Source organism: Pantherophis guttatus, chromosome 6 (assembly GCF_059756535.1).
Source record: "Pantherophis guttatus breed Tessera chromosome 6, ASM5975653v1, whole genome shotgun sequence".
In the NCBI taxonomy this organism is placed as follows: domain Eukaryota; kingdom Metazoa; phylum Chordata; class Lepidosauria; order Squamata; family Colubridae; genus Pantherophis; species Pantherophis guttatus.
In genome coordinates, this window is record NC_142068.1 from 5695930 (window position 1) to 5720695 (window position 24766).

General features: G+C 44.0%; 1 protein-coding gene across 1 annotated transcript in view; it reads left to right on the top strand.

The window, feature by feature from the left end:
- The first annotated feature begins 2728 nt into the window (after window positions 1-2728).
- The window catches only part of EIF2B5 (eukaryotic translation initiation factor 2B subunit epsilon), a 46272-nt gene continuing 24234 nt past the window's right edge, over window positions 2729-24766 (top strand). The window contains exons 1-6 of the mRNA XM_034408299.3: window positions 2729-2965; window positions 13227-13351; window positions 18760-18945; window positions 20699-20876; window positions 22282-22362; window positions 23816-23893. Coding sequence (XP_034264190.2) covers window positions 2819-2965; window positions 13227-13351; window positions 18760-18945; window positions 20699-20876; window positions 22282-22362; window positions 23816-23893 — 795 coding nt within the window. The 5' untranslated portion in view covers window positions 2729-2818. The remainder of the gene's footprint in view (window positions 2966-13226; window positions 13352-18759; window positions 18946-20698; window positions 20877-22281; window positions 22363-23815; window positions 23894-24766) is intronic.

Sequence of the window (24766 nt, forward strand, 5' to 3'; positions counted from 1 at the left end):
CAAAGAGCTGCTGTCTCAAAGCACCTGGGAAACAGCTGGAGCAAGAATGTTGCAGCCAGCAGCAAAAGTTGGCCTCAAATAATTATACCTAATGAGCATGTGGAACTCTGTCTGAGCTTAATTGCTGTCCTAGATCACAGGACGTCTCCTGCTTGATGTTGGCTTTTACACAGCACATTAAAAGGCATTGTTGCAATTATCCTGTGTGGTCCTTTCACCAAACTTTGTGCTATATTGGCTGAACCAGTGGTGGGTTGCCCCCGGTTCGGACCGGTTCGCAAGAACCGGTAGTAAAACCAGCAGGAGGCTCCGCCCACCGTTCCGGATGTCGTCATCGGCGATCTGTGCATGCATTGCGAACCGGTAGTAAAGGTAAGTAGAACCCACCCCTGGGCTGAGCCCAAAGAAACCATGGGGGAGCAGGGGTTTGAAATCAGGATCTGTAACCTCCAACAAAATTTGCCCCAATTTCAGGAATCTCTAGGTGAGTGCCATTTCACATTTATTTATTTATTTATTTATTTATTTATTTATTTATTTATTTATTCATTCATTCATTCATTCATTCATTCATTCATTCATTCATTCATTCTATACTGCCTTTCTCCCATAGGACTCAAGGTGGTGTACAGTCAAGAAAAATATAGACACACAAACATAAAATTGCTAATTAAAATTGTTATTATAACATAGTTTGACCCAATTAAATAGAACTTAAAATTAGATAACATTTTAAAAACATTCACATGTTCATATGTTTAGCCCCGCCTGTTGGAACATCAGGGTTTTGAGGGCACGGCGGAAAGCACGGAGATCAGGGATATTTCGTATCTCCGGGGGCAGTTCATTCCAAAGGGTTGGAGCCCTCATAGAGAAGGCCCTCCCCCTGGGAGTCGCCAGTCGGCATAATTTGACTGACGGTACCCTGAGTAGTCCCTCCCTGTGAGAACGAACTGGTCGGTGGGAGGCTATTGGCGGCAAAAGACGGTCTCGTAGGTACCCAGGTCCTAAGCCATGGAGCGCTTTAAAGGTGATAACTAACACCTTGAATCGCACCCGGAAGACCACCGGGAGCCATTTAGAGAGCACAACTTGCCTCAAAGTTATAGATTTGTGTGTAAGAGAAGAAAGAGAAATTAGGGGGTTTAATTGCTAATTCATGGAGCAATAGGGGTGATTTATCATGTGAATGCAGCCTGTATCTGGAGGGAACCCACTCTGCATCTCCAAAGGCTGCCTATGGAGATAGATACCCTGTTTTCCGCCAAAATAAGACATCTCCTGATAATAAGCCCAATCGGGCTTTTGAGCGCATGGCAATAAGGCCAAGCACTTATTTCAGGGTTCAAAAAAATATAAGACAGGATCTTACTTTCAGGGAAACATGGTAGATAGATAGATAGATAGATAGATGATAGATAGATGATAGATATAGATGATAGATAAAAACATACATACACATCAGAGGTGGGTTTCAGCAGGTTCTGACCAGTTCTGGAGAACCAGTAGCGGAAATTTTGAGTAGTTCAGAGAACCAGTAGTAAAAATTCTGACTGGCCCCGCCCCCATCTATTCTCTGCCTCCCAAGTCCCAGCTGATTGGGAGGAAATGGGGATTTTGCAGTATCCTTCCCCTGGAGTGGGGTGGGAATGGAGATTTTACAGTATCCTTCCCCTGCCATGCCCACCAAGCCATGCCACGCCCACCAAGCCACACCCACAGAACCGGTAGTAAAAACTTTTGAAACCCACCACTGATACACATATACAAACATACATACATACATACATATATACCATACATATACAGGTAGTCCTTGACTTACGACCACAATTGAGCCCAACATGGCTGTTGCTAAGCGAGACAGTTGTTAAGTGAATGTTTTACGACCTTTCTTGCCACAGATGTTAAGTGAATCACTGCCCTTGTTAAATTAGTAACCCTGTTGTTAAGTGGATCTGGCTTCCCCATGGACTTGGCTTTTTTTTTTTTTTTTTGATTTGATTTATATGCCGCCCTCCACCGGAGACTCAGGGTGGCTTACAATGCGTTAAGCAATAGCTTGTCAAAAGGTGATTCCCCCCCCCCAGGACACCGCAACCACCATAAATAGGAGTCAGTTGCCAAGCCTCTGAATTTTGATCACGTGACCATTGGGAATGTTACAATGGTCGTTAAATGTGAAAAACAGTCATGAGTCACTTTTTTCAGGGCCGTTATAACTTCGAACCGTCATGAAATGAACTTTTGTAGGTCGAGGACTACCTGTACATACATGCATGTATGTATGTATGTATATGTGTGTGTGTGTGTATATAGATAGATAGATAGATAGATAGATAGATAGATAGATAGATAGATAGAGATAAATAGATAGATAGAGAGAGAGAGATAGAGAGATATAGATAGATAGATAGATAGAGATAAATAGATAGAGATAAATAGAGAGATAGAGAGATAGATATAGAGATAGGTAGATAGAGATAGATATAGATAGATAGATAGATAGAGATAAATAGATAGATAGAGAGAGATATAGATAGATATAGATAGATAGATAGATAGATAGATAGAGGTAAATATATAGAGAGATAGAGAGAGATAGAGAGATAGATATAGAGATAAGTAGATAGAGATAGATAGATAGATCGATAGATCGATAGATCGATGCGTTCGCATTCGGCGGCCGCGTTTCTCTTCCCCAAGGCCTTTTGTCCTCTGCGAGACACCGTATCTTTAACACCACCCTCCCTTCACCGGTTTCTTCCGGAAACGGAAGAGGCGGGGCCCAAAGCGTGGAGTGGGAGCGCGAGCCAGCATGGCGGCCCGCGGGAAGCGTGGCGCCGGGTCCGGGGTCTCGCGTGGGTCGGACCCTCAAGAGGAGCCTCCGCCTCCGCTGCAGGCCGTCCTGGTGGCCGACAGCTTCAACCGCCGCTTCTTCCCCATTTCCAAGGACCGGCCGCGGGTGAGCGAGCGCCTCCCTTCCTCCCTCGTGGCCCAGGAGTCCCCCCCCCTTCGCTAGGCAGCCCTGCAGCATCCTTGCTCTGGACTCCGACTCCCATCATCCCCTGCCCAAGCATGGCCCCGGGGCAGTGGGTTGAGAAATGTGTGGCCTTGACTTGGTGCCCCAAAGCCCAGCTTGCATTCAGCTACACAGCTTCTCGTGGTTAGCCTGGACCAGGCTTTCTGGGGATGATGGGAGCTGTAGTCCAACCTATTTGGAGGGCAACAGCTTGGCAGATCTGGCTATATTTATTTTCTGCCATTCAGCCGCAGAGCTTCTTGTGGCCAGGATGATGGGAGCTGTAGTCCAACCTCTTTGGAGGGCAACAGCTTGGCAGATCTGGCTATATTTATTTTCTGCCATTCAGCCGCAGAGCTTCTTGTGGCCAGGATGATGGGAGCTGTAGTCCAACCTCTTTGGAGGGCAACAGCTTGGCAGATCTGGCTATATTTATTTTCTGCCATTCAGTCGCAGAGCTTCTTGTGGCCAGGATGATGGGAGCTGTAGTCCAACCTGTTTGGAGGGCAACAGCTGGGCAGATCTGGATATTTTTATTTTCTGCCATTCAGCCGCAGAGCTTCTTGTGGCCAGGATGATGGGAGCTGTAGTCCAACCTATTTGGAGGGCAACAGCTTGGCAGATCTGGATATTTTTATATTCTGCCATTCAGCCACAGAGCTTCCTGTGGCCAGGATGATCGGAGCTGTAGTCCAACCTATTTTGAGGGCAACAGCTTGGCAGATCTGGATACTTTTGTTTTCTGCCATTCAGTCACAGAGCTTTTTGTCGCCAGGATGATGGGAGCTGTAGTCCAACCTATTTGGAGGGCAACAGCTTGGCAGATCTGGCTATATTTATTTTCTGCCATTCAGCCACAGAGCTTCTCGTGGCTAGCCTGGACTAGGCTTTCTGAGGATGATGGGAGCTGTAGTCCAACCTACTTGGAGGGCAACAGCTTGGCAGATCTGGATATTTTTATTTTCTGCCATTCAGCCACAGAGCTTCTCATGGCCAGCCTGGACCAGGCTTCCTCAGGATGATGGGAGCTGTAGTCCAACCTGTTTGGAGGGCAGCAGCTTGACAGATCTGGATATTTTTATTTTTCAGTTCTTTCTTGTCCTTGTCATGCATTCTGGCACTCATCAAAGGTTATACAAAGTAACAGGCTTGGAAGAGACCTTGGAGGTCTTCTAGTTCAATCCTCTTTGCTTAAGCAGGAGGCCCTCTACCGTTTCATTTTATATTGAATTCGAACCCAAAGTAGTCAGATAACTTGTGTTCATCTTACAGAAGCAGTGGCCTTAGTATTATGACAAGTCAGAGAGCACCAAGGACCTCAGAGTTCAGTCCTGAGCTACAGATATTCTCTTCTAGTATATGAAATGAGGGCAGACCATGCTCCCTTTTAGCACTGATGATGTTACCTAGTTTGGTAATGAAATGTCTGCAAAAAAAACCCAAAACCAACCAAACTGGGAGAGCACGAAGGACTCCATAGTTCAATCCTAAACTACCGATATTCTCTTCTATCAATTTAATAAAGATTTTAACACCGTGTCTCTAAGCTAAAGCATGAAAAACCTTTTATTTGATTCAGCCGGGCAACTGTCGGTGCCAATTACATCTCTAATGAATGAAAGGTCATTTTTATAATTCGCATGGATTTTCTTGCAAATGTCTATGTTTTTGATAACTGCCTGTCAGTTTACGCTGGACACCATTTGTCTGATTATGTGGCAGGAAGCCAACTGCTAAAGCAGCAATGCATTCTTTTGTGTGCATGGAAAAGGATAGCTGGTTTGCTTGACTTAAGTGTGACACTGCTAAATTCTGTGGCAATAAGCCATCATATGGTTTGACTTTGGCATCTTGTATAGACCTAGCATTTATTTAACAAACGCCCCCCATTAAAAGTATGGCTTTGAGTGCCAATTCATTGTAGTGGTTATAGGCAGTAGAATAGAAATAAGGAGGGCATGAATGCTGGTTCCTGCCTCGGGCATGAAATCAACTGGGTGACTGACTAGTTGCTGTATCTCAAATCAGGCAATTGCCAAGACTGAAGGCAGAAAAAAAAGGATTTAGCTGGTTAATGTCTATGGAGATTCTCAGTCATCTAGCTCAGGTCTCCAACCTTTGGAAACTTTAAGACTTGTGGACTTCAACTCCCAGAGTTCCTCAGCCAGCTTTGCTTAAAGTTGCCAAGGTTGGAGACCCCTGATCTAGGTCACGGTTATCCCAAAGGTGCTTACTTGGGAACTCAAAGGAGCCTGAGTGGCGTAGGAGGCTAATGCCTCCTAAGGCAGCATTTAACATCCAGCTGCCTGCAATTACTGCTAGTTCAAATCTCACCAGGCTCAAGGTTGACTCAGCCTTCCATTTAAGGTGGGTAAATTGAGGACCCAGTTTGTAGGGGTAATAAGCTGACTTTGTATAAATATACAAAAGGATGAAGGCTATTGCTTAACGCATTGTAAGCCGCCCTGAGTCTCCGGAGAAGGGCGGCATATAAATCAAAATTAAAATCAAAACAAAACTGGACTTTCTGGTTTTTCTTTGAAGACGTTTCGCTTCTCATCCAAGAAGCTTCTTCAGCTCTGACTGGATGGTGGGGAATAGACGTATCAACTCTCCATTCCCCACCATCCGGTCAGAGCTGAAGAAGCTTCTTAGATGAGAAGTGAAACGTCTTCGAAGAAAAACCATAAAGTCCAGTTGCCACTTGAAAAAGCACCTTTGGGATTTAGCTGGTTATTTGAATACAACCTATTTCAAACCAAACCAAATTGAGTTTTCTGTTTTAAATCTGATTTAGTTCTTGGATAGGGTTGGCTTTGAAGACAAGATTGGCAGTTTCATTTGGGATATCTTGGATCTTGTAAGATTTCTACCAGTTGGAAGAGACAATACTGAATAGATCATTATAGATCATTATTATAGAATTCTTTATTGGCCAAATGTGATTGGACACACAAGGAATTTGTCTTTCTCCCAGTGTACATAAAAGAAAAGATACATTTGTCAAGAATCATAAGGTACGACACTTAATGATAGTGGTCTCTATATGTTCAGGGCACTGAAAAAGTACTTTGCACCTGATCTAAGTAGGATTCCAAAACTGGTTTCCCAATCTCTTTTGTGCCATACAGGTAGTCCTTGCTTAGCAACCGGTCTGAAGTTCCAACTGACTTCCCAAAAGTTATTTATGACCCAGTTCCGATAGCTGCACACACCCAAGCCTTTTGGGTGCTTGGCAACCTTTGTGGACCTGGTTTTGCCAGAAACCAGACATAACTGCCCATTTTTGACAAAATTTCAATAAATCATGGTCCATGCCCGTTGGAAACTCCAAATGTTCGTAAATGTAGCCCGGTTGCCGAATGCTCAAAATGTCATGTGACGGGGGGAGGGGGCAACCCATCAGAACCTCAAATGCAGATCATAAGTAGCCCTCAGTAGATCTGTTAGAACTTCAACCAGTCACTAAGTGATGGGTCGTAAATCGAGGACTACCCATATTATAGGCTTCTGGTCTTTCTGTTGACTCATATCTGACATTTCGTATACTTTTGCCATGGAATATGAAATAGTGCTTACTCCATCCTTTGGTAGTATATCAGTTATGGGGAGAGAGGCTAGGCAAAGTTTTCCAAGCCCGCGTTGGTAAATTTCCTCATTCACTTCTCCATTGTCTGAGGCACTATCTTGCAAGTAATTCTGCATTGCTTTTGCAATGAAATGACCTAATTGCAAGGGGTAATTGAATGTTTCTACAGCCAATGGTATGAAGAAAGAAAACTTCCAGTTTTTGTGGATGTGTGCAAAACATATTACATTTCAGGCCAATCATGAAGTGCATTTACCAAATTGCAAAAAAATTTCCAATGCAAACACAAAAAAGGTCCCCAGTTATATATATATTTTCCCTTAGAGGTTTTTTTCCAGTTCAGCAACATCATTCTTCATACCAGAATGTCTTTTAAAATAAGAAGCATTTCGGTTATTTGTTCACTGCAGTCAAAGAACTTACATGTAGTTGTTCAATCAATCAGTCAATCAATCAAGAGCCTGGATAGCTCTGCAGACAAGGCACTGTAATTTAACACCAGCTGTCTGCAATTAAAGTAAGTTCGAATCTCGCCAAGGCTCAAGGTTGACTCAGCCTTCCATCCTTTCTAAGGTAGGTGAAATGAGGACCCAGTCTGTGGGGGCAATAAGCTGACTTTGTATAAAAATATACAAAAGTATAAGGGCTATTGCTTAACGCACTGTAAGCCGCCGTAAGTCTCCGGAGAAGGGAGGCATATAAATAAAAAAAATAAAAAAAATAAAAATCGAGCTGGAAGGGACCTTGGAGGTCTTCTAGTCCAACCCCCTGCTCAAGCAGAAGACCCTATATATCATTTCAGACAAGTGACTGTCCCGTCTCTTCTTAATTAGATATAGCAGTTTTTCTGAAACTTAACCAGCAGACTTTCCTATGAAATACCGGTAAATACAGCAGCTTGTGTAGAAGGCATGGCACCTTTTGAGTTGTCTTATATAGGAAAATGAATATATCCATTTAGGAGTAATTTTAGTCTGCATTACTGCCAGCAGATAAAACTGGCTTTTCTAGATCGTCTTTTGCAGCAACCAGCTCATCCTGCACAGAATTAATTGCTGATTATACATTTCTGTCTAACAACTAGTGTAAAAACATCCAATTAACACCAAACATCTATTATTATAAGTTTTCAAAGACTCCAGAGAAGCTTTTGTGTAAGAAAAGAATTTGGCCAGCTCTTAAGCAATCTTCCTGGGAATTTTAAAATGTTGCTATCCCAATAGATCACAACAATTGTTTCTGTGAAGTTGTTATTCCCATCATTTTAGTTCCTAGATATATTTTCTTTTGTATCAGTGAATATTCCAAGATACTATTTTTAAGAAGAGATTTCTGGGCTGCTTGTTTTCATTTTGTAGGCAGTGTCAAGTATTGTGCAGGATTTGTTGGGTTAAAATTGTTGCTGTGACTTGAAGGAAGGGAGTTGAGCTAATTTTAACTTCTGAAGGACATCCTAGTCATGGACATTGTGGAGTTCAGGAGAATCTGGAAGAGAATGGAGCGGAAAAACACTCCTTCAAATTATTGAGCCCTAACCACTAACAGGTATAAAAATGATAACAAGACCACAAGATGTGCCCAGAAAGTACCTGGAAGTGGTACAGTTCACAGAAAAATGAAATTCATCCTGCTTCTTCCAAAGCTTTTCTTTGAATGATTGAACATTGCTGTAGAGTATTAAAGCTGTTCCAATATTCTTTGCAAACCAAATATGGAGCTAAAAGCCATTGTTGAGAAAAAAAATTGTTATCATATTGGCTTCATTACTAAGCAGGGACACACCTTCTTGGTCCTTGGGAAAAGAGGCTGTCTGAACAATTCCAGAACTAAAATAGAATAGAATAAGAGAGTTGGAAGGGACCTTGGAGGTCTTCTAATCCAACCCCCTGCTTAGGCAGGAAGCCCTACTCCACTTCAGACAAATGGTTGTCCAATCTCTTCTTTAAAACTTCCAGTGTTGGAGCATTCATAACTTCTGGAGGCAAGTCGTTCCACTGATTAATTGTTCTCGCTGTCACAAAATTTCTCCTTAGTTCTAGGTTGCTTCTCTCCTTGATTAGTTTCCACCCATTGCTTTTTGTCCTACTCTCAGGGGCTTTGGAGAATAGTTTGACTGTCTCTTCTTTGTGGCAGCCCCTGAGATATTGGAACACTGCTATCATGTCTCCCCTAGTCCTTCTTTTCATTAAACTAGACATGCCCAGTTCCTGCAACCGTTCTTCATATGTTTTAGTCTCCAGTCCCCTGATCATCTTTGTTGCTCTTCTCTGCACTCTTTCTAGAGGCTTAACATCTTTTTTACACCGTGGTGACCAATTGGGCAAAACCACCAACTACAGAAGACAATGGCAAATTCCTTTGCTATTGTTGCCAAATAATCATGGATGCCTCCATGGATTCATTAGGAGTGAAATTTAGTCAAAAGAGACTTTAACCCTTTCATTCCAGGTATAATGTGTAAGGTGAAGACTCAGAGTAGGAGGAGTTAGGTACAAACCACACATTTTTATGACTATTTAAACATGGGAGAATCCCTCCAAACCAGGAGACTACTATGATATTCATTTTATTTATTTGTAAAATTTACTGGCAGCCCATCTTACCTCAAGATAACTCTGGGCAGCTTACTATCAGCTTATAATATAAAGCCAGCGTATAATATAAAAATGCCTTACAGGTAAGTTCTTGACATACGACTACAATTGAGCCCAACATTCCCATTGCTCAGTGAGACAGCCTTGTTAGTTTTGTCCCATTTTAGGACTTTTCTTGCCACCGTTGTTAAGTGAATCCCTACAGTCAGTTAACACGGTTATTAAGTGAATCTGTTTTCCCCATTGTTTTTGCTTGTCAAGGAGTTCACAAATGACCCTGAGACACTGAAACCATCGTAAGTTTTATGAGCCAGTTGCCAAGCGTCCGAATTTCGATTATGTGATGTTGCGACGGTCGTAATTGTGAAAAACGATCACAGGTCACTTTTTTCAGTGCTGTTGTAACTTCAAATGGCCACTGAGCGAATCGTTGTAAATTGAGGAACACCTGTATAAAGGTTGGGAAATCTGTGTCCCTAGAGCTGTTTAAAAAAAAAAAACTGGTAATTTTAAGTTGCAAAACACTGTTCTAGATCAGGGGTGGGCAACTGTGGCCCTTTTACAACCTGTGGACTTCAACTCCCAGAATTCCTGAGACAGCCAAACTAGCTCAGGAATTCTGGGAGTTGAAGTCCACAGGTCATAAAGGGGCCATATTTGCCTACCCCTGTTCTAGACGAAGTAGACAGCTGGAACACTCCCATGGATGAAAGAAAGTAGATGTGAAAATCAACAGTTACAGGTAGCCCTCGACTTACAACACTTCATTTAATGACCGTTCAAAGTTAACGACGCTGAAAAAAAGTGACTTATGACCGTTTTCCCCACTTACGACCTTTGTAGCATCCCTATGGTCCAGTGATCAGAATTTGGATGCTTGGCAACGGATTCATACTTACGACCGTTGCTCTGTCCCAAGGTCATGTGACACCCCCCCTTTTGCGGCCTTTTGACCAGCAAAATCAACCATGCCACTCACTTAATAACCATGCCATTCACTTACCAACTGCGATGATTCGCTTAACAGCGGTGGCAAGGTCGTAACATGGGGCAAAACTCACTTAACAAACGTCTCACTTTTAAGAACAGAAATTTTGGGCTCAAATGCAGTCGTAAGTTGAGGGCTACCTGTATTTGAAGAAATCCCTGTGCAAGTAGAATGAAGGAGAGACCAACATCAAATCATGGTTGGGGATTAATGGAAAAATATTTTGCGCTAGTAAGCCTATTGAATGCTATTTAAAGATGATGTGGGCGGTATAACGGGAGGGGTGAGTTATTCCTGTGATAAGATCGCTTCTTGATGCCTAAAATGCGACTGCTCGTACAAAAACATATTAAAAAAACAGCGTGATGTGTCTCTTTTTACAGGATCCTTGTGAATGAAAAGGTTAGGGCTTTGATTTAATCCAAAACAGAAGCCGAGGTTTCTAGAAAAAGCTTATGGAGACTTTGAGGAGTGGAGCCCTTAGTCAAGGAATGCAGCAAAGGGCTAATTTGATTGGTTGAGAGTTATTAGTGTAGTCCTTGACTTATGACCGTGTTTGCCAACTTCCGGTGGGACGGGAAGTTGGCAAACAGGCCATTTCTGGCCTCCGGAGGGCCTCCGGGGTGTTTGTGGGGAAGGCTGTTTTTGCCCTCCCCAGACTCCTAGAAAGGCTTTGGAGGCTGGGAACAGAGAAAAACGGGCCTACCAGGCCATCATGTGCCAAGAGCATTGGGGGGGGGGTCGCATGTGCATGCGCGGGGCGAGGCGCATAGAATTATGGGTATGGGCACGCACGCGCACGACCCCGCCGCTCCTGGCATGCAATGGCAAAAAGGTTAGCCATCACTGTCCTAGTTGTACAGGTAATCCTCAACTTACGACCACAATTGAGCCCAAAACTCTCACTGCTAAGGAAGACAGTTGTTAAGTGAGTTTTTGGCCCATTTTTGCGACCGTTCTTCCCATATGTTTATGGCGATTTTCAGTCTCCCAGGTCATGGTTGTCCCAAAGGTGCTTTTTTTCAAGAGGCCACTGGACTTTCTGTTTTTTCTTCGAAGACGTTTTGCTTCTCATCCGAGAAGCTTCTTCGGCTCTGACTGGATGGCGGGGAAGGGAAGGTTTTCTTCCTACAAGTTGCTAAGTGAATCACTGCACTTAGTAACACTGTTGTTAAGTGATCCTGACTTCCCCATTGACTTGTCAAAAGGTTGCAACTGTCATAAATACATGCCAGTTGTGGAGCTTCTGAAGTTTGATCGCATGTCCATAGGGATGCTGCATCGGTTATAAGTATGAAAAAATGGTCATTTTTTTCGGTGCTGTTGTAACTTTAAGGTAAAGGTTCCCCTCGCACATATGTGCTAGTCGTTCCCGACTCTAGGGGGCGGTGCTCATCTCCGTTTCAAAGCAGAAGAGCCAGCGCTGTCCAAAGACGTCTCCGTGGTCATGTGGCCGGCATGACTAAATTCCAAAGGAGTTACTCTCTGTATCTCTCTATGTCTCTCTCTCTCTCTCTCTCTCTCTCCCCTCTCTCTGTATCTCTCTGTCTCTCTCTCTCTCACCCCCCTCTCTCACTATCTCTCTGTCTCTCTCTCTCTCTCTCACCCCCCTCTCTCTATCTCTCTATGTCTCTCTCTCTCTCTCTCACCCCCCTCTCTCTATCTCTCTATGTCTCTCTCCCTCTCTTCCCCCCTCTCTCTGTATCTCTCTCTCTCCCCCCTCTCTCTGTATCTCTCTATGTCTCTCTGTCTCTCTCTCTCTCTCCCCCCTCTCTCTGTATCTCTCTCTCTCACCCCCCTCTCTCACTATCTCTCTGTCTCTCTCTCTCTCTCACCCCCCTCTCTCTATCTCTCTATGTCTCTCTCTCTCTCTCACCCCCCTCTCTCTGTATCTCTCTCTCTCACCCCCCTCTCTCACTATCTCTCTGTCTCTCTCTCTCTCTCACCCCCCTCTCTCTGTATCTCTCTATGTCTCTCTGTCTCTGCCCCGGCCACTTCTCCATCTCCCACTGTCACCCTTACCTTCTCAGGCCAGGCGAGGAGTAACTGGGAGAGGAGGGCGAGGGGTGGGGCCAGCCAGTGGTGGGATCATTCAACAGGGAGCCACAGCAGAGGGCCCAAAGAGCCGCATGTGGCTCCGGAGCCGCAGGTTGCAGACACTCACCCTATACCATTTCAAACAAGTGGCTGTCCAGTTTTTTCTTGAAGACCTACAGTGAGGGAGCACCCACAACTTCTCAAAGCAAGCTGTTCAATCCATCCATCTGTCATATATCTTATTTATTTATCTCAGAATCAGAATCACAGGGTTGGAAGAGACTTTGGAGGTCTTCTAGTTCACCCCCTTTTCAAGCAGGAGACCCTACACCATTTTCAGTCTTGTGGCTGTCCAGTCTTCCTCCCTCCCTCCCTCCCTCCCTCCCTCCCTCCCTCCCTCCCTTCCTTCCTTCCTTCCTTCCTTCCTTCCTTCCTTCCTTCCTTCATCTTATTTATCTCTCATAAAATCACAGGGTGGGAAGGGACCTTCTGACAATTAGCAAAGTCAATGGGGAAGCCAGATGCATTTTAACAATTTAATACTAAATTACAAGTGCGGTGCAGTGATTCGCTTAACAACTGTGACAAGAAAGGTCATAAAACGGGCCCAAACTCACTTTACAACTGTCTCACTTAGCAACAGAGGTTTTGGACTCAATTGTGGTCGTACATCGAGGACGAGCTGCACAAAGTTGGCCTACTCATCATGGTCTCTTTCAAGTGCTTCGGACTTCCAACATCAGCCCCAGGAGCGAACAGCAACTTCCTAAAACATCTGGAAGGCTACCAGTTCTATCTCTGGTTTAAGGCAGTTCCCTGGTTTCTAATACTCCCCCCCCCATGGTTTCTATTTTTAAAAAGGCCACCCATGTTTAATGAATACTGTTATCTGCTTGTTATTCTGTTAGAAGGATTGTGTGACTCTTTTAACTGTAAGCAGAACTGCAGATTATAGTGTGGTTGTTTTTTCTGGCTGACTTTTCTTTGCTTCCCTAGGCTCTGATCCCTCTGGCAAATGTGGCCATGATAGAATATACCCTGGAATTCCTCACTGCGACGGGGGTGGAAGAAACCTTCGTCTTCTGCTGCTGGAAATCGGCAGAGATCAAGGAGCATTTACAGTAAGAGCAGGCGTTTTCTTGGCCTTTCCCAGAAAGGAGCCTTTTCCCTTTGCCTTTCGTCTCTTGGAATTCGAGGACGGACGGGTGGCAGTGCTCAGATAGATGTCACCAAGTGATGCCAATAAAAGGAGAATATTTGTAGCTCTGGATTGAAATGAAGGGTCCTTGGTGCTCTCCGAGCTTGGTGGTTTTCTGGCAGACGTTTTATTACCTGACTAGATAACATCACCAGTTTTGGAAGGGAGTGGGGTTTGCAAGGAGGAGGAGGAGGGGGGAGGAAGAAGAGGAAGGGGAAGAAAAAGAAGAGGAGGACTGTGGGGTCCTTGGTGCTCTCTGAGCTTGTTTTCTTGCAGACCTTTCATGACCCAACTAGGGAACATCATCAGTGCTTGAAGGGAGTGGGGTTTGTGGAGTGGAGGAGGAGGGAGAGGAAGAAGAGGAGGAGGGGGAGGAAAAAGAAGAGGAGGAGGAGAAGGACTCTGGGGTCCTTGGGGCTCTCTGAGCTTGTTTTCTTGTAGACCTTTCATGACCCAACTAGGGAACATCATCAGCGCTAGTCTAGGTTTGGGTAATGAAATGGCTGCAAGAAAACAACCAAGCTCAGAGAGAACCAAGGACCCCTCGTAACCAATTACTAATTGGACAACTGCCGCGATTCACTTAACAAATGGGGCAAGAACAGTCGTCAAATGGGGCAAGCTCACTTAACAAATATTTCACTTAGCAACGTAAATTTTGGGCTCGATCGTGGTCGTAATTCGAGGACTAACTCTGTCAGCTTGCCATCTTTTGATATTCATTCTTTAAATACACTCCAGTCTGTTAAAATGAGACTCCGGGACCTTGAGGTTACTTATTTTTTTATATATATATATCTCACCTTTATTATTTCTACAAATAAATCAAGGCAACGAACGTACCTGCTGCTCCTTCCTCCTCCAATTTTCCCCCACAACAACCTTGTGAGGTAGGTTAGGCCGAGAGAGAGGAACTGGCCCAAAGTCACCCAGATGGCTTTACATAGCTTGGGATCGTGATTTAGTTATTCAAATGTGCCCTAAAAGGCTAGAAGTTGAATTTGTCCATTGTGCTGACATTTGAGCGCAGCCATTTCTGTTATTGGTGCCTTCCAGAGATTTGGGCTTTAACTCCCAGAATTCTCAGCAATGGCCTGGGAATTCTGAGTCCTGAAATCAACCCAGGGCCAGGTGTCCCAGTTGGAGATGGATATAATAATAATAATAATAATAATAATAATAATAATAATAATAACTACTACTACTACTACTACTACTACTACTTCATTGTCTAGTGGCTCTGCAGACTAAAAGCATTGTGATTAACACCAGCTGTCTGCAATTACTGTAAGTTCGAATCTCCCCAGGCTCAAGGTTGACTCAGCCTTCCATCCTTTCTAAGGTAGGTAAATTGAGGACCCAGTTTGTGGGGGCAATAAGCTGACTTTGTATAAAATATACAAAAGTATAAAGGCTATTGCTTAACGCATTGTAAGCCGCCCTGAGTCTCCAGAGAAGGGCGGCATATAAATCAAATTTAAAAAAAAGAAATAAAAGAAATAAAAAAAATTGTCAATGTACGTGTATACACAGTATACTCATACAATGAAATTCACTTAACACCCAAAGACCAGGTCCAACACACATAACAATCCCCAAACACCCCCCCACCCACCACAAATTCCCTACCCCTAAACCTCCCAAACTTCCACACAACAGACCAAGTAATGCTGTCCAACAGCTCACTGATGGCGGCCCTTTAGTTCATGGTTGAGTGCAATTATAGCTCTGGAATAAAAACTATTCAGAAAACGTGCGGTCCGAGTTTTAATTGTTCTGTATCTTCTGCCAGAAGGCAACAGTCCAAAAAGATTGTAAGCAGGATGGGAAGAGTCTCTGAGAATGTTATGCAACTTCCTCAAACAGCGAGATGCGAAGATGTCATCCAGGGCTGGTAGCTGGAGCCCAATGATATTCTGGACAGTTTTAATGATTCTCTGTAGAGCATTTTTTTTTTTGTCCGCTACAAAAAATAAATACAAAAAAATAGGAAACGAGGCAGTGTATGATCTGGCAATGGGAGGGGAAGAGAATTGGCATTGAGAGTTAAAAGTCATAACGGAACCAATCCTTGCTTCCCGCAAGTGGGCAGGAAACACATCCATCGACAAGGCGAAATAATTGAATTGAGTGGTTGATGCTGTGAAGCTCCTTCTGTTTTAAGGAAACTTGCACAGGGAGCAAGGGGTTAAACAAAAGTACCTGTCGAACCAAAAGTTGACATTTTTTTAAAAAAAAAATTGATTTATATGCTGCCCTTCTCCGGAGACTCAGGGCAGCTTACAATGCGCTAAGCAATAGCCTTCATACTTTTGTATATTTATACAAAGTCAGCTTATTGCCCCACAATCTGGGTCCTCATTTTACCTACCTTAGAAAGGATGGAAGGTTAAGTCTGGCGAGATTCGATCTTGCTTTAATTGCAGACATCTGGTGTTAAATTACAGTGCTTCTGTCTGTTGAGCTATCCAGGCTACATTTGTGTAGCCATTTTAGTTAGCTTGATATTATACTCATTTATTCCTTCTTTTTTGCTCTGTTTTGTAAGGGTATTTTTTTTCGGGCTCGCCACATCCTTAAGGTGGGAGAAGGGAATAGATAGTGAGCATTGTTTTGGCTAGGTGATCTTCTTTCCCGTGGGAACGGAGGTTGTCCTTGCTGAGAGCTAGAGGTGGCGTTTGATGATACTGGGCAATATTGATTTTGCTTTTATTGGGGAACGTGACTTCTGTGGGATGTTTCTAATTTTCAATATTATGTGGTGTTATTCCAGTTTGTGTCAGAGCCAGAATTCCCCCAGTCTTTGCCAATTTGATGCCTACCTAAATAAAAGAAATTTGTTTTGGAAGATGGATTTCGCCTATTTCTTTTTTTGAATGGGTTTCATCACTTGGAAACCTGACAGCCCCTTTGTATTTCATCCCAAAGGTGCTTTTTTTTCAACAGGCAACTGGACTTTCTGTTTTTTCTTTGAAGAGGTTTTGCTTCTCATCCAAGAAGCTTCTTCAGCTCTGACTGGATGATGGGGAATAAACAAATCAACTCTCCATTCCCCACCATCCAGTCAAGAGCTGAAGAAGCTTCTTGGATGAGAAGCGAAACGTCTTCAAAGAAAAAACAGAAAGTCCAGTTGCCTCTTGAAAAAAGCACCTTGTTGTGGCCCGTATGTGGCCTGTGCAGCTAGTAGCTGATTCCGACAGCGAGGAGGCTGGTGTGGTGCTGCGCCAGCAGCCTGTGCAGTTGGCACTCGAGTCGGACAATGAGGAGGCTGGAGAAGATGTGGTGCCAGAGGCGGGGATTCAGCCAGGGCCTTCAGAACCTCCAGAAGCTCCTTTAAGTGAAGAGGACGAAGAAGAGGAGCCTCTTCTCGATGCCACAGAGCTGCCAAAAGGCAGGAGTGGCTCCTCAGGAGGAGGTCTCCTTGAGAGTAAGACTTGGGGCTAATCGACCACTCCCTTAGCCTCTTTGAGGAATGCCAACTGAAGCAATTTGCAGGGAACAACTGCGTTCACATACCTTTGTGTCTTGTCTTGCTTATCTTATCAGCTTCCTGCAAATTGCTTCTGGGCATTCTGCCAACCACAGTAAGCTTTCAGTTATTATTCTTTGAATTCTTGGTGGCTGTTAATGCAGTTAATTAACAGCCATTGTTGTAAAAGACTGGTTTATTTAGTAAACCAAGGTTTGAACGGACTTTGTGTGTGCTGCATTCTTTGGGGTCCGTAGCTGGGGCAGAACACACCTCTGGGACAACCGTGACCTTGGATGACTGGGAATCTCCAGAGACTTTATATCTAATGCGAATCTCAAATAACTACTTGTTCCCCTCCACCAAGCTTCAGATCCGTCTGTTTCACGATGTCATTTACACGTAGCCCACAACGTACGACCACAATTGAGCCCAACATTTCTGTCGTTAAGAGAGGCGTTTCAGTGAGTTTGGCCCCCCACTTTACGACTTTACCTTGCCACAGTTGTTAAATGAATGGCTGCAGTCCATCAATTAACAACCTGGTTGTGAAGTGAATCCGGCTTCTCCATTGACTTTGTCAGAAGGTCGCAGAAGGGGATCACGTGACATTCAAAATTCAGCGTCTGAATTTTGATGGGGATTCTGCAAAGGTTGTAACGATGAAAAACCAGTCATAAGTCCCATTTTTCAGTGCACTAAACTTGAACGGTCACTAAAAGAACTCTGTTGTAAGTTGAGGGCTACCTCTATTTAGAATAGAGTATCTTTTGTTTTACATACTCCGAGAGAGTATGCACTAAGACAAATTCCTTGTGTGTCCAATCACACTTGGCCAATAAAGAATTCTGTTCTATTCTCTATTTACAGTAGTGGCCAAAATTGTGGAAACCTTTTGGGAAAAGTGTATTTTTGAGGTTTGATGGCTAATAATATCACCTTTTTTTTTTTTTTTGGAGTTTCAAGATAATCCTATTCCATTGCTGGAATGGCCTGGGAATAGCCCAGATCTTAACCCAATTGAAAATCTATGGAACCGACTAAAGAAATTTGCTAGTCAGAAGCGACCCAGCAATAAAATCCAGTTAATAGAAGTAATCGTTCAATCAATCTTGGTTTCACATTAGAACAGCTGCAGAACTCAAAGACTTGGTTCACTCCGTGGGAAGACATTGTAAGGCCATAATTCATGCTAAAGGTTTTTTTTTTTTTTTAATTTGATTTATATGCCGCCCTTCTCCGAAGACTCAGGGCGGCTTACAATGCGCTAAGCAATAGCCTTCATACTTTTGTATATTTATACAAAGTCAGCTAATTGCCACAAACTGGGTCCTCAATTTACCTACCTTAGAAAGGATGGAAGGCTTAGTCAACCTTGAGCCTTGGCGAGATTCGAACCTGCAGTAATTGCAGGCAGCTGGTCTTAATAACCAGCTTAATAACAGGGTGCCTTAGACCACTGTACTACCAAGGCTCTTTTTTTTTTTTTTAAAGGTTACCCAACTAAGTATTAACTGACGTGATAATTTTGGTATATCTTGTTTTTTTCTACGTGTTTCACTTTTCTTCTTTATACTGTAACTGCTATTCTAATAGCAAATCCTTCATAAAAGTTATTGCATTACATTCTTGATTAAATTATCTTTCCATTAATATATAATTTTATGGTACTACTCCAAAAAAAAGCGGTGTTATTAGCTAGTTTTAGAAAATACACTTTTCCCAAAAGGTTTCCACAGTTTTGGCCACTACTGTATATACTCATCTGATCAAAAAGCCAAGAAGTCATTTTTCAGTGCATTTCCTGTTTGCAGAGGTTCTCATTCCGTTGTTTCTTTTCTCTGATTTTTGTCTCCCCCCAGAAACTCTAAATGGTGCTGCCCGACATCGCCCAACGTTGTGCGATTTGTCATCTCGGACCTCTATCGTTCCCTCGGCGACGTCTTGCGCGATGTTGATGCCAAGTCTCTTGTTCGTTCTGACTTTATCCTCGTCTCGGGAGATGTGGTGTCCAATATTAATATTTCTACAGCTTTACAGGAACACAGGTGGGTGTTCAGGAAAAAGGCACCGGTAGTCCTCGACTTACGGCCACAATGGAGCCCAAAATTTATGTCGCTGAGCGAGGCAGTTGTTATGTGAGTATTGCCCCATTTTGCGACCTTCCTTGCCACAGTTGTTAAGCGAATCACTTCAGCGGTCAGGTTAGTAACAGGATTTGTTGAGTGAATCTGACTTTGTTTGCGTAGAAAGTGGCAAAAGGGGAACGACCTAAAATTCAGATGCTTGGCAATCAACTCATTTATTTATTTATTTTCAAAAAAGTTTTTTATTTTTATTTCTCATAAACACATTTACATGTACAGTCATTTCCATCATTTTTCATTCATCTTTTCTTTTAACTTTCATTTTTCATTTTTACTTTTTCGGGGCTGCCCTTTTACCCTTTACCTTTACTCCAACCTTTCTTCTTCTCCTCCCCTTCTCTTCCTTCCTCTTTCTCCTCCTACTTCCTTTGTTCTTCCTCTCCTTCTCTTTCCAACTTCCCCTTCTCTTCCCCCACTCCTCTCTTCTTCCCCCCTTCTAACCTTCTTCTCTGCTCCTCTTTCCCCTCCATTTTCTTCCTCTTCTTTCTCCTCTCCTCTCCTCTCCTCTCCTCTCCTCTCCTCTCCTCTCCTCTCCTCTCCTCTCCTCTCCTCTCCTCTCTCTCTACTCCTTCCTCTCTCTCTACTCCTTCCTCTCTCTCTACTCCTTCCCTTCTCTTCCTTCCTCTCTCTTCTCCTACTTCTTTTGTTCTTTCTCTCCTTCTCTTTCCTACTTCCCCTTCTCTTCCCCCACTCCTCTCTTCTTCCCCCCTTCTAACCTTCTCTTCTGCTCATCTTTCCCTTCCCTTTTCTTCCTCTCCTTTTCCCTTTCTTCTTTCTCCTCTCCTCTCCTCTATTCTCCCTTCCTTTCTCTCTACTCCTTTCCCTCTCTCCTGTTGTTTCCCTTTTCAGTTCAATCTAAAGTGGTATTCAAGCAGCCCCGATTTTCTAATTATCTTTATTCTCATTTCAATTTCTTATTCAATTATTATTTATTTTTATTTCATCATTTGCATACATTTTTATAATATCTCACTTTTTTCCCTTTCCCCCCCTCCCCTTTCTCCTTTTACTTGACATCATCTGGGTATCTGTTTTTTTAACTGTTTTCTCCCATCTATTCTCTATCTATTTACAATCAACTCATTTATGATGTCATAAATGGGCATCAATTGCCAAGCTACAGCCATCATAAATAGGCGTCAATTACCAAGTGTCTGAATTTCAATCATGTGACCATGGAGATGCCACAATGGCTGTGTGAAAAACGGTCATAAGTCAGGTTTTTTTGGTGCCATTGTAACTTTGAATGGTCACTAAATGAACTGTTGCAAGTTGAGGACTACCTGTACGCTAGAAGGGTTTTGTTAGAGCAGACCAGATTTCTGTTTTTAATAAACCAACCAGTCATACCTTTGAAGTCACTTTGAAATGAGATGGGCTGCAAATAAATGTAATAAATAAGTAATATTCTGTGAAGTTCAATCACTAAATGAACTGTTGTAAGACAAGGACTACCTCCAAAAGTTCCTCCTTCTGGCAGGAATGATGTGTTGCTATCTTATCTGTGAGCATCCACCACCACCACCACCACCACCACCACCACCACCATCATCATCATCATCATCATCATCATCATTATTATTATTATTATTATTATTATTATTATTATTATTATTATTTAAAACCCTGAACTTGTCCCTCTCTCCTTGTACAGGACGCGGCGTAAAATAGAGAAGAACGTATCGGTGATGACCATGATATTTCAAGAGTGTTCGCCAGGTCATCGGGGCCGATGTCCGGAGGATGATATTAGCCTAGTCATGGACAGTGTTACAAAACGAGTGCTCCACTATCAGCGGACGCAAGGGCTCAAGCATTTCGGTTTTCCTATGGTGTGTGTGAACCTACGAGCAAGAGTCAAGCAGCCAGTTTTTGCTACGAGTTTAAGAGGCCAAACGTCTTAAAAGATGGCAAGGATGAGAATCGCCATATTAAGATCTGTGGACTTCAATTCCCAGAGTTCTGGGAGTTGAAGTCCACAGATCTTAAAATGGCGATTCTCATCCTTGCCATCTTTAAGACGTTTGGTCTCTTAAACTCGAGCAGCTGGTTGGGGATTTCTGGGAGTTGAAGTCCACAGATCTTAAAATGGCTGACGTTGAGAGACACCGAGTTAATAGCTAAGAAAACAGCGAGCAGCTGGCTGGGGAATTCTGGGAGTTGAAGTCCACAGATCTTAAAATGGCTGACGTTGAGGGACACCGAGTTAATAGCTAAGAAAACAGCGAGCAGCTGGCTGGGGAATTCTGGGAGTTGAAGTCCACAGATCTTAAAATGGCTGACGTTGAGAGTCACCGAGTTAATAGCTAAGAAAACAGCGAGCAGCTGACTGGGGAATTCTGGGAGTTGAAGTCCACAGATCTTAAAATGGCTGACGTTGAGAGACACTGAGTTAATAGCTAAGAAAACAGCGAGCAGCTGACTGGGGAATTCTGGGAGTTGAAGTCCACAGATCTTAAAATGGCTGACGTTGAGAGTCACCGAGTTAATAGCTAAGAAAACAACGAGCAGCTGGCTGGGGAATTCTGGGAGTTGAAGTCCACAGATCTTAAAATGGCTGACGTTGAGAGACACTGAGTTAATAGCTAAGAAAACAGCGAGCAGCTGACTGGGGAATTCTGGGAGTTGAAGTCCACAGATCTTAAAATGGCTGACGTTGACAGACACTGAGTTAATAGCTAAGAAAACAGCGAGCAGCTGGCTGGGGAATTCTGGGAGTTGAAGTCCACAGATCTTAAAATGGCTGATGTTGAGAGACACTGAATTAATAGCTAAGAAAACAGCGAGGTGCCGTTGCCAGTTGCTCTTCTGGTTCCATCGCACACATGCACACCGACCAGCTGCTCTCTTCCGGGTTCCGGCACGCGCATGCCGGAACCTGGAAGAGAGCAGCTGGCTGGTGCGCATGCAGCTGGCTGTTGTGCATGCGACAATGGAACCCGGGAGAGCAGCTGGCCGCCGCGTGCATGCACACTGGCCAGCTGCTCTCTTCCGGGTTGTGGCACTCCGATGCGCATGCACACACCTGTGCTCTAGTTTTGGCACTCGGTGCCGAAAAGATTAGCCGTCACCGTCCTATACCATTTCAGACAAGTGGCTGTCCAGTCTCTTCTTAAAAAGTCACTTCTAGAGACCCATTTTTTCCTATCAAAATTCCCGGCTAGCAGAGAGTAGCTTTGGCAGTGAATGAATATATGTAGGTCTTCACTGTATTTTTTGTTTCTTTGTTCGTTCTAGAGTTTGTTTCAGAGCAAGGTTGAAGAAGTCCAAGTACGGAACGATTTGCTAGACTGCCATATTAGCCTCTGTTCTCCCCAGGTACGTGGCATGAAAAGCATCGGGGATCACGAGCAGACCTTGGTTATGTTCTCTCAACATGCCAACTTGCAATTTGCTTAATCATGGTTGGGTGGATGACTCCAGGACACTGCGACCCTCATAAACACATGCCAGCTGCCAAGCATCCAAATTTTGATCACATGACCAGGGGGGATGCTGAAACGGTCGTGAGTGCGAAAAACGGCCGTAAAGTCGCATTTTTCAGTGCCATTGTAACTTCGAATGGGCACTAAGTGAACTGTTCTAAATTGAGGACTACCTGTAGTGACATGCATGTTCCTCTGTGGACTTCAGTCTATACAGGTAGTCCTCAACGTACGACCACAATTGAGCCCAAAATCTTAAATTGCTGAGTGAGAAATTCGTTAAGTGAATTTTGTCCCATTTTACGGCTTTTCTTGCCACATCTGTTAAGTGAATCATTGCAGTTCTTAAATTAGTGACGTGGTTGTTAAGTGAATCTGGCTTCCCCATTGACTATGCTTGTCAGAAGGTCACAGAAGGGGATCACATGACTCCGGGACGCTGTGGCCGTCATAAATATGAACCACTTTCCAAAATCTGAATGTAAATCATATGACCATGGGATTGTGCTGATGGCCAAGTGTGAAAAACGGTCATAAGTCATTTTTTTCAGTGCCGATGTAACTTCAAACGGTCACTAAGCGAATTGTTGTTAAGCCGAGGACTACCTGTACTTAGGATGAGACACATTGTGTTCTGCCCCAGCTAGGGACCCCAAAGAACGCAGCACGCACAAAGTCCGTTCAAACCTTAATTTACTGAATAAACCAGTCTTTTAAAACAACGGCTGTTAATTAATTGCATTAACAGCCGCCAAGAATTCAAAGAATAATAACTGAAAACTTACTATGGTTGGCAGAATGCCCAGAAGCAATTTGCAGGAAGCTGATAAGATAAGCAAGACAAGACATGAAGGAGGGTGAACTAAGTTGTTCCCTGCAAATTGCTTCAGTCGGTATTCCTCCTTAAATAGGCTAAGAGAGTGGCCAATTAGTCCCAAGCCTTACTCTCGAGGAGACCTCCTCCTGAGGAGCCACTCCTGCCTTTTGGCAGCTCTGCGTGCCCGTGCATCGAGAAGAGGCTCCTCCTCTTTGTCCTCTTCACTTAAAGGAGCTTCTGGAGGCTCTGAAGGCCCTGGCTGAATCCCCGCCTCTGGCACCACATCTTCTCCAGCCTCCTCATTCCCTGACTCAAGTGCCAGCTGCACAGGCTGCTGGTGCAGCACCACACCAGCCTCTTCGCTGTCGGAATCAGCTACTAGCTGCACAGGCCGCGTACTGGCCACAACACATTGGTAGTTCTTCATGCCAAAGGTGGAGATTCCTCTTGGCGTTTTGGTCTCGTTTCAGACGAAATCATAAAATTAAAGTCACATAAAATCAACCCTGTTTTCTTCTTCTTTTTGTAGGTGGCCGAACTGTTCACGGATAATTTTGATTATCAAACTCGGGATGACTTTGTCCGTGGCTTGTTGGTGAACGAAGAGGTAAATACCTAGTGGAGGCTTCTGTGGCAGAGTGGTAGTCTTGTTTCAAATCATGAAGGTCTAGGACAGTGATGGCTAACCTTTTTGCCATCGCGTGCCAGAGAGGGGGGCGGGGGGGGTGTCGCGCTTTGGAAATTGGCAAACAGGCCGTTTCTGGCTTCCAGAGGGCCTCCGGGAAGGTGAGGAAGGCTGTTTTTGCCCTCCCCAAACTCCTAGAGAGGCTCTGGGGGCTGGGGACAGCAAAAAACGGACCGTCTGGTCCCACTGGAAATTGTCAAACGGGCCATTTCGGGCTTCTGGGGTGGTGGTGGGGAAGGCCGTTTTCACCCTCTCCAGACTCCTAGAAAGGCTCTGGAGGCTGGGGACAGCAAAAAACGAGCCTTCACCACCACCCCAGAGTCCCTCTGGAGGCAGGAAACAGCCTGTTTCCCTACTTCTGGTGGGTCCAGAAGGCCCGAAAAGCAGCTGCGCGCACCGGAGATGAGCTCATATACCCACTGATACGGTTACAGTGGTACGTGTGCCATAGGTTCGCCATCACCGGTCTAGGAAATGTATCATCAGGGCATCGTGTATTCTGTGCAGAAATACTTTACCCTACTTCTGGTAGAATACATTATGAATGAGATACAGGTAATAATTTGGCAGCACAAACTTCCATCTGATTTCGGACTGATTGACGAGATGCGGGTCTCTGGAATTCAGAATCATTCGGTGACCCACTGTGACTATGTAATTACAAAGCTCCGCCCATTTTGCCCCACCCACTACTGTCCAGCCAAAGACCCACTTCCTGAATGTAATAATTCATTAACAGCAGGGATGGGATTCAGCCGGTTTGGATCAGTTCGGGCGAATCGGATGCTAATTTTA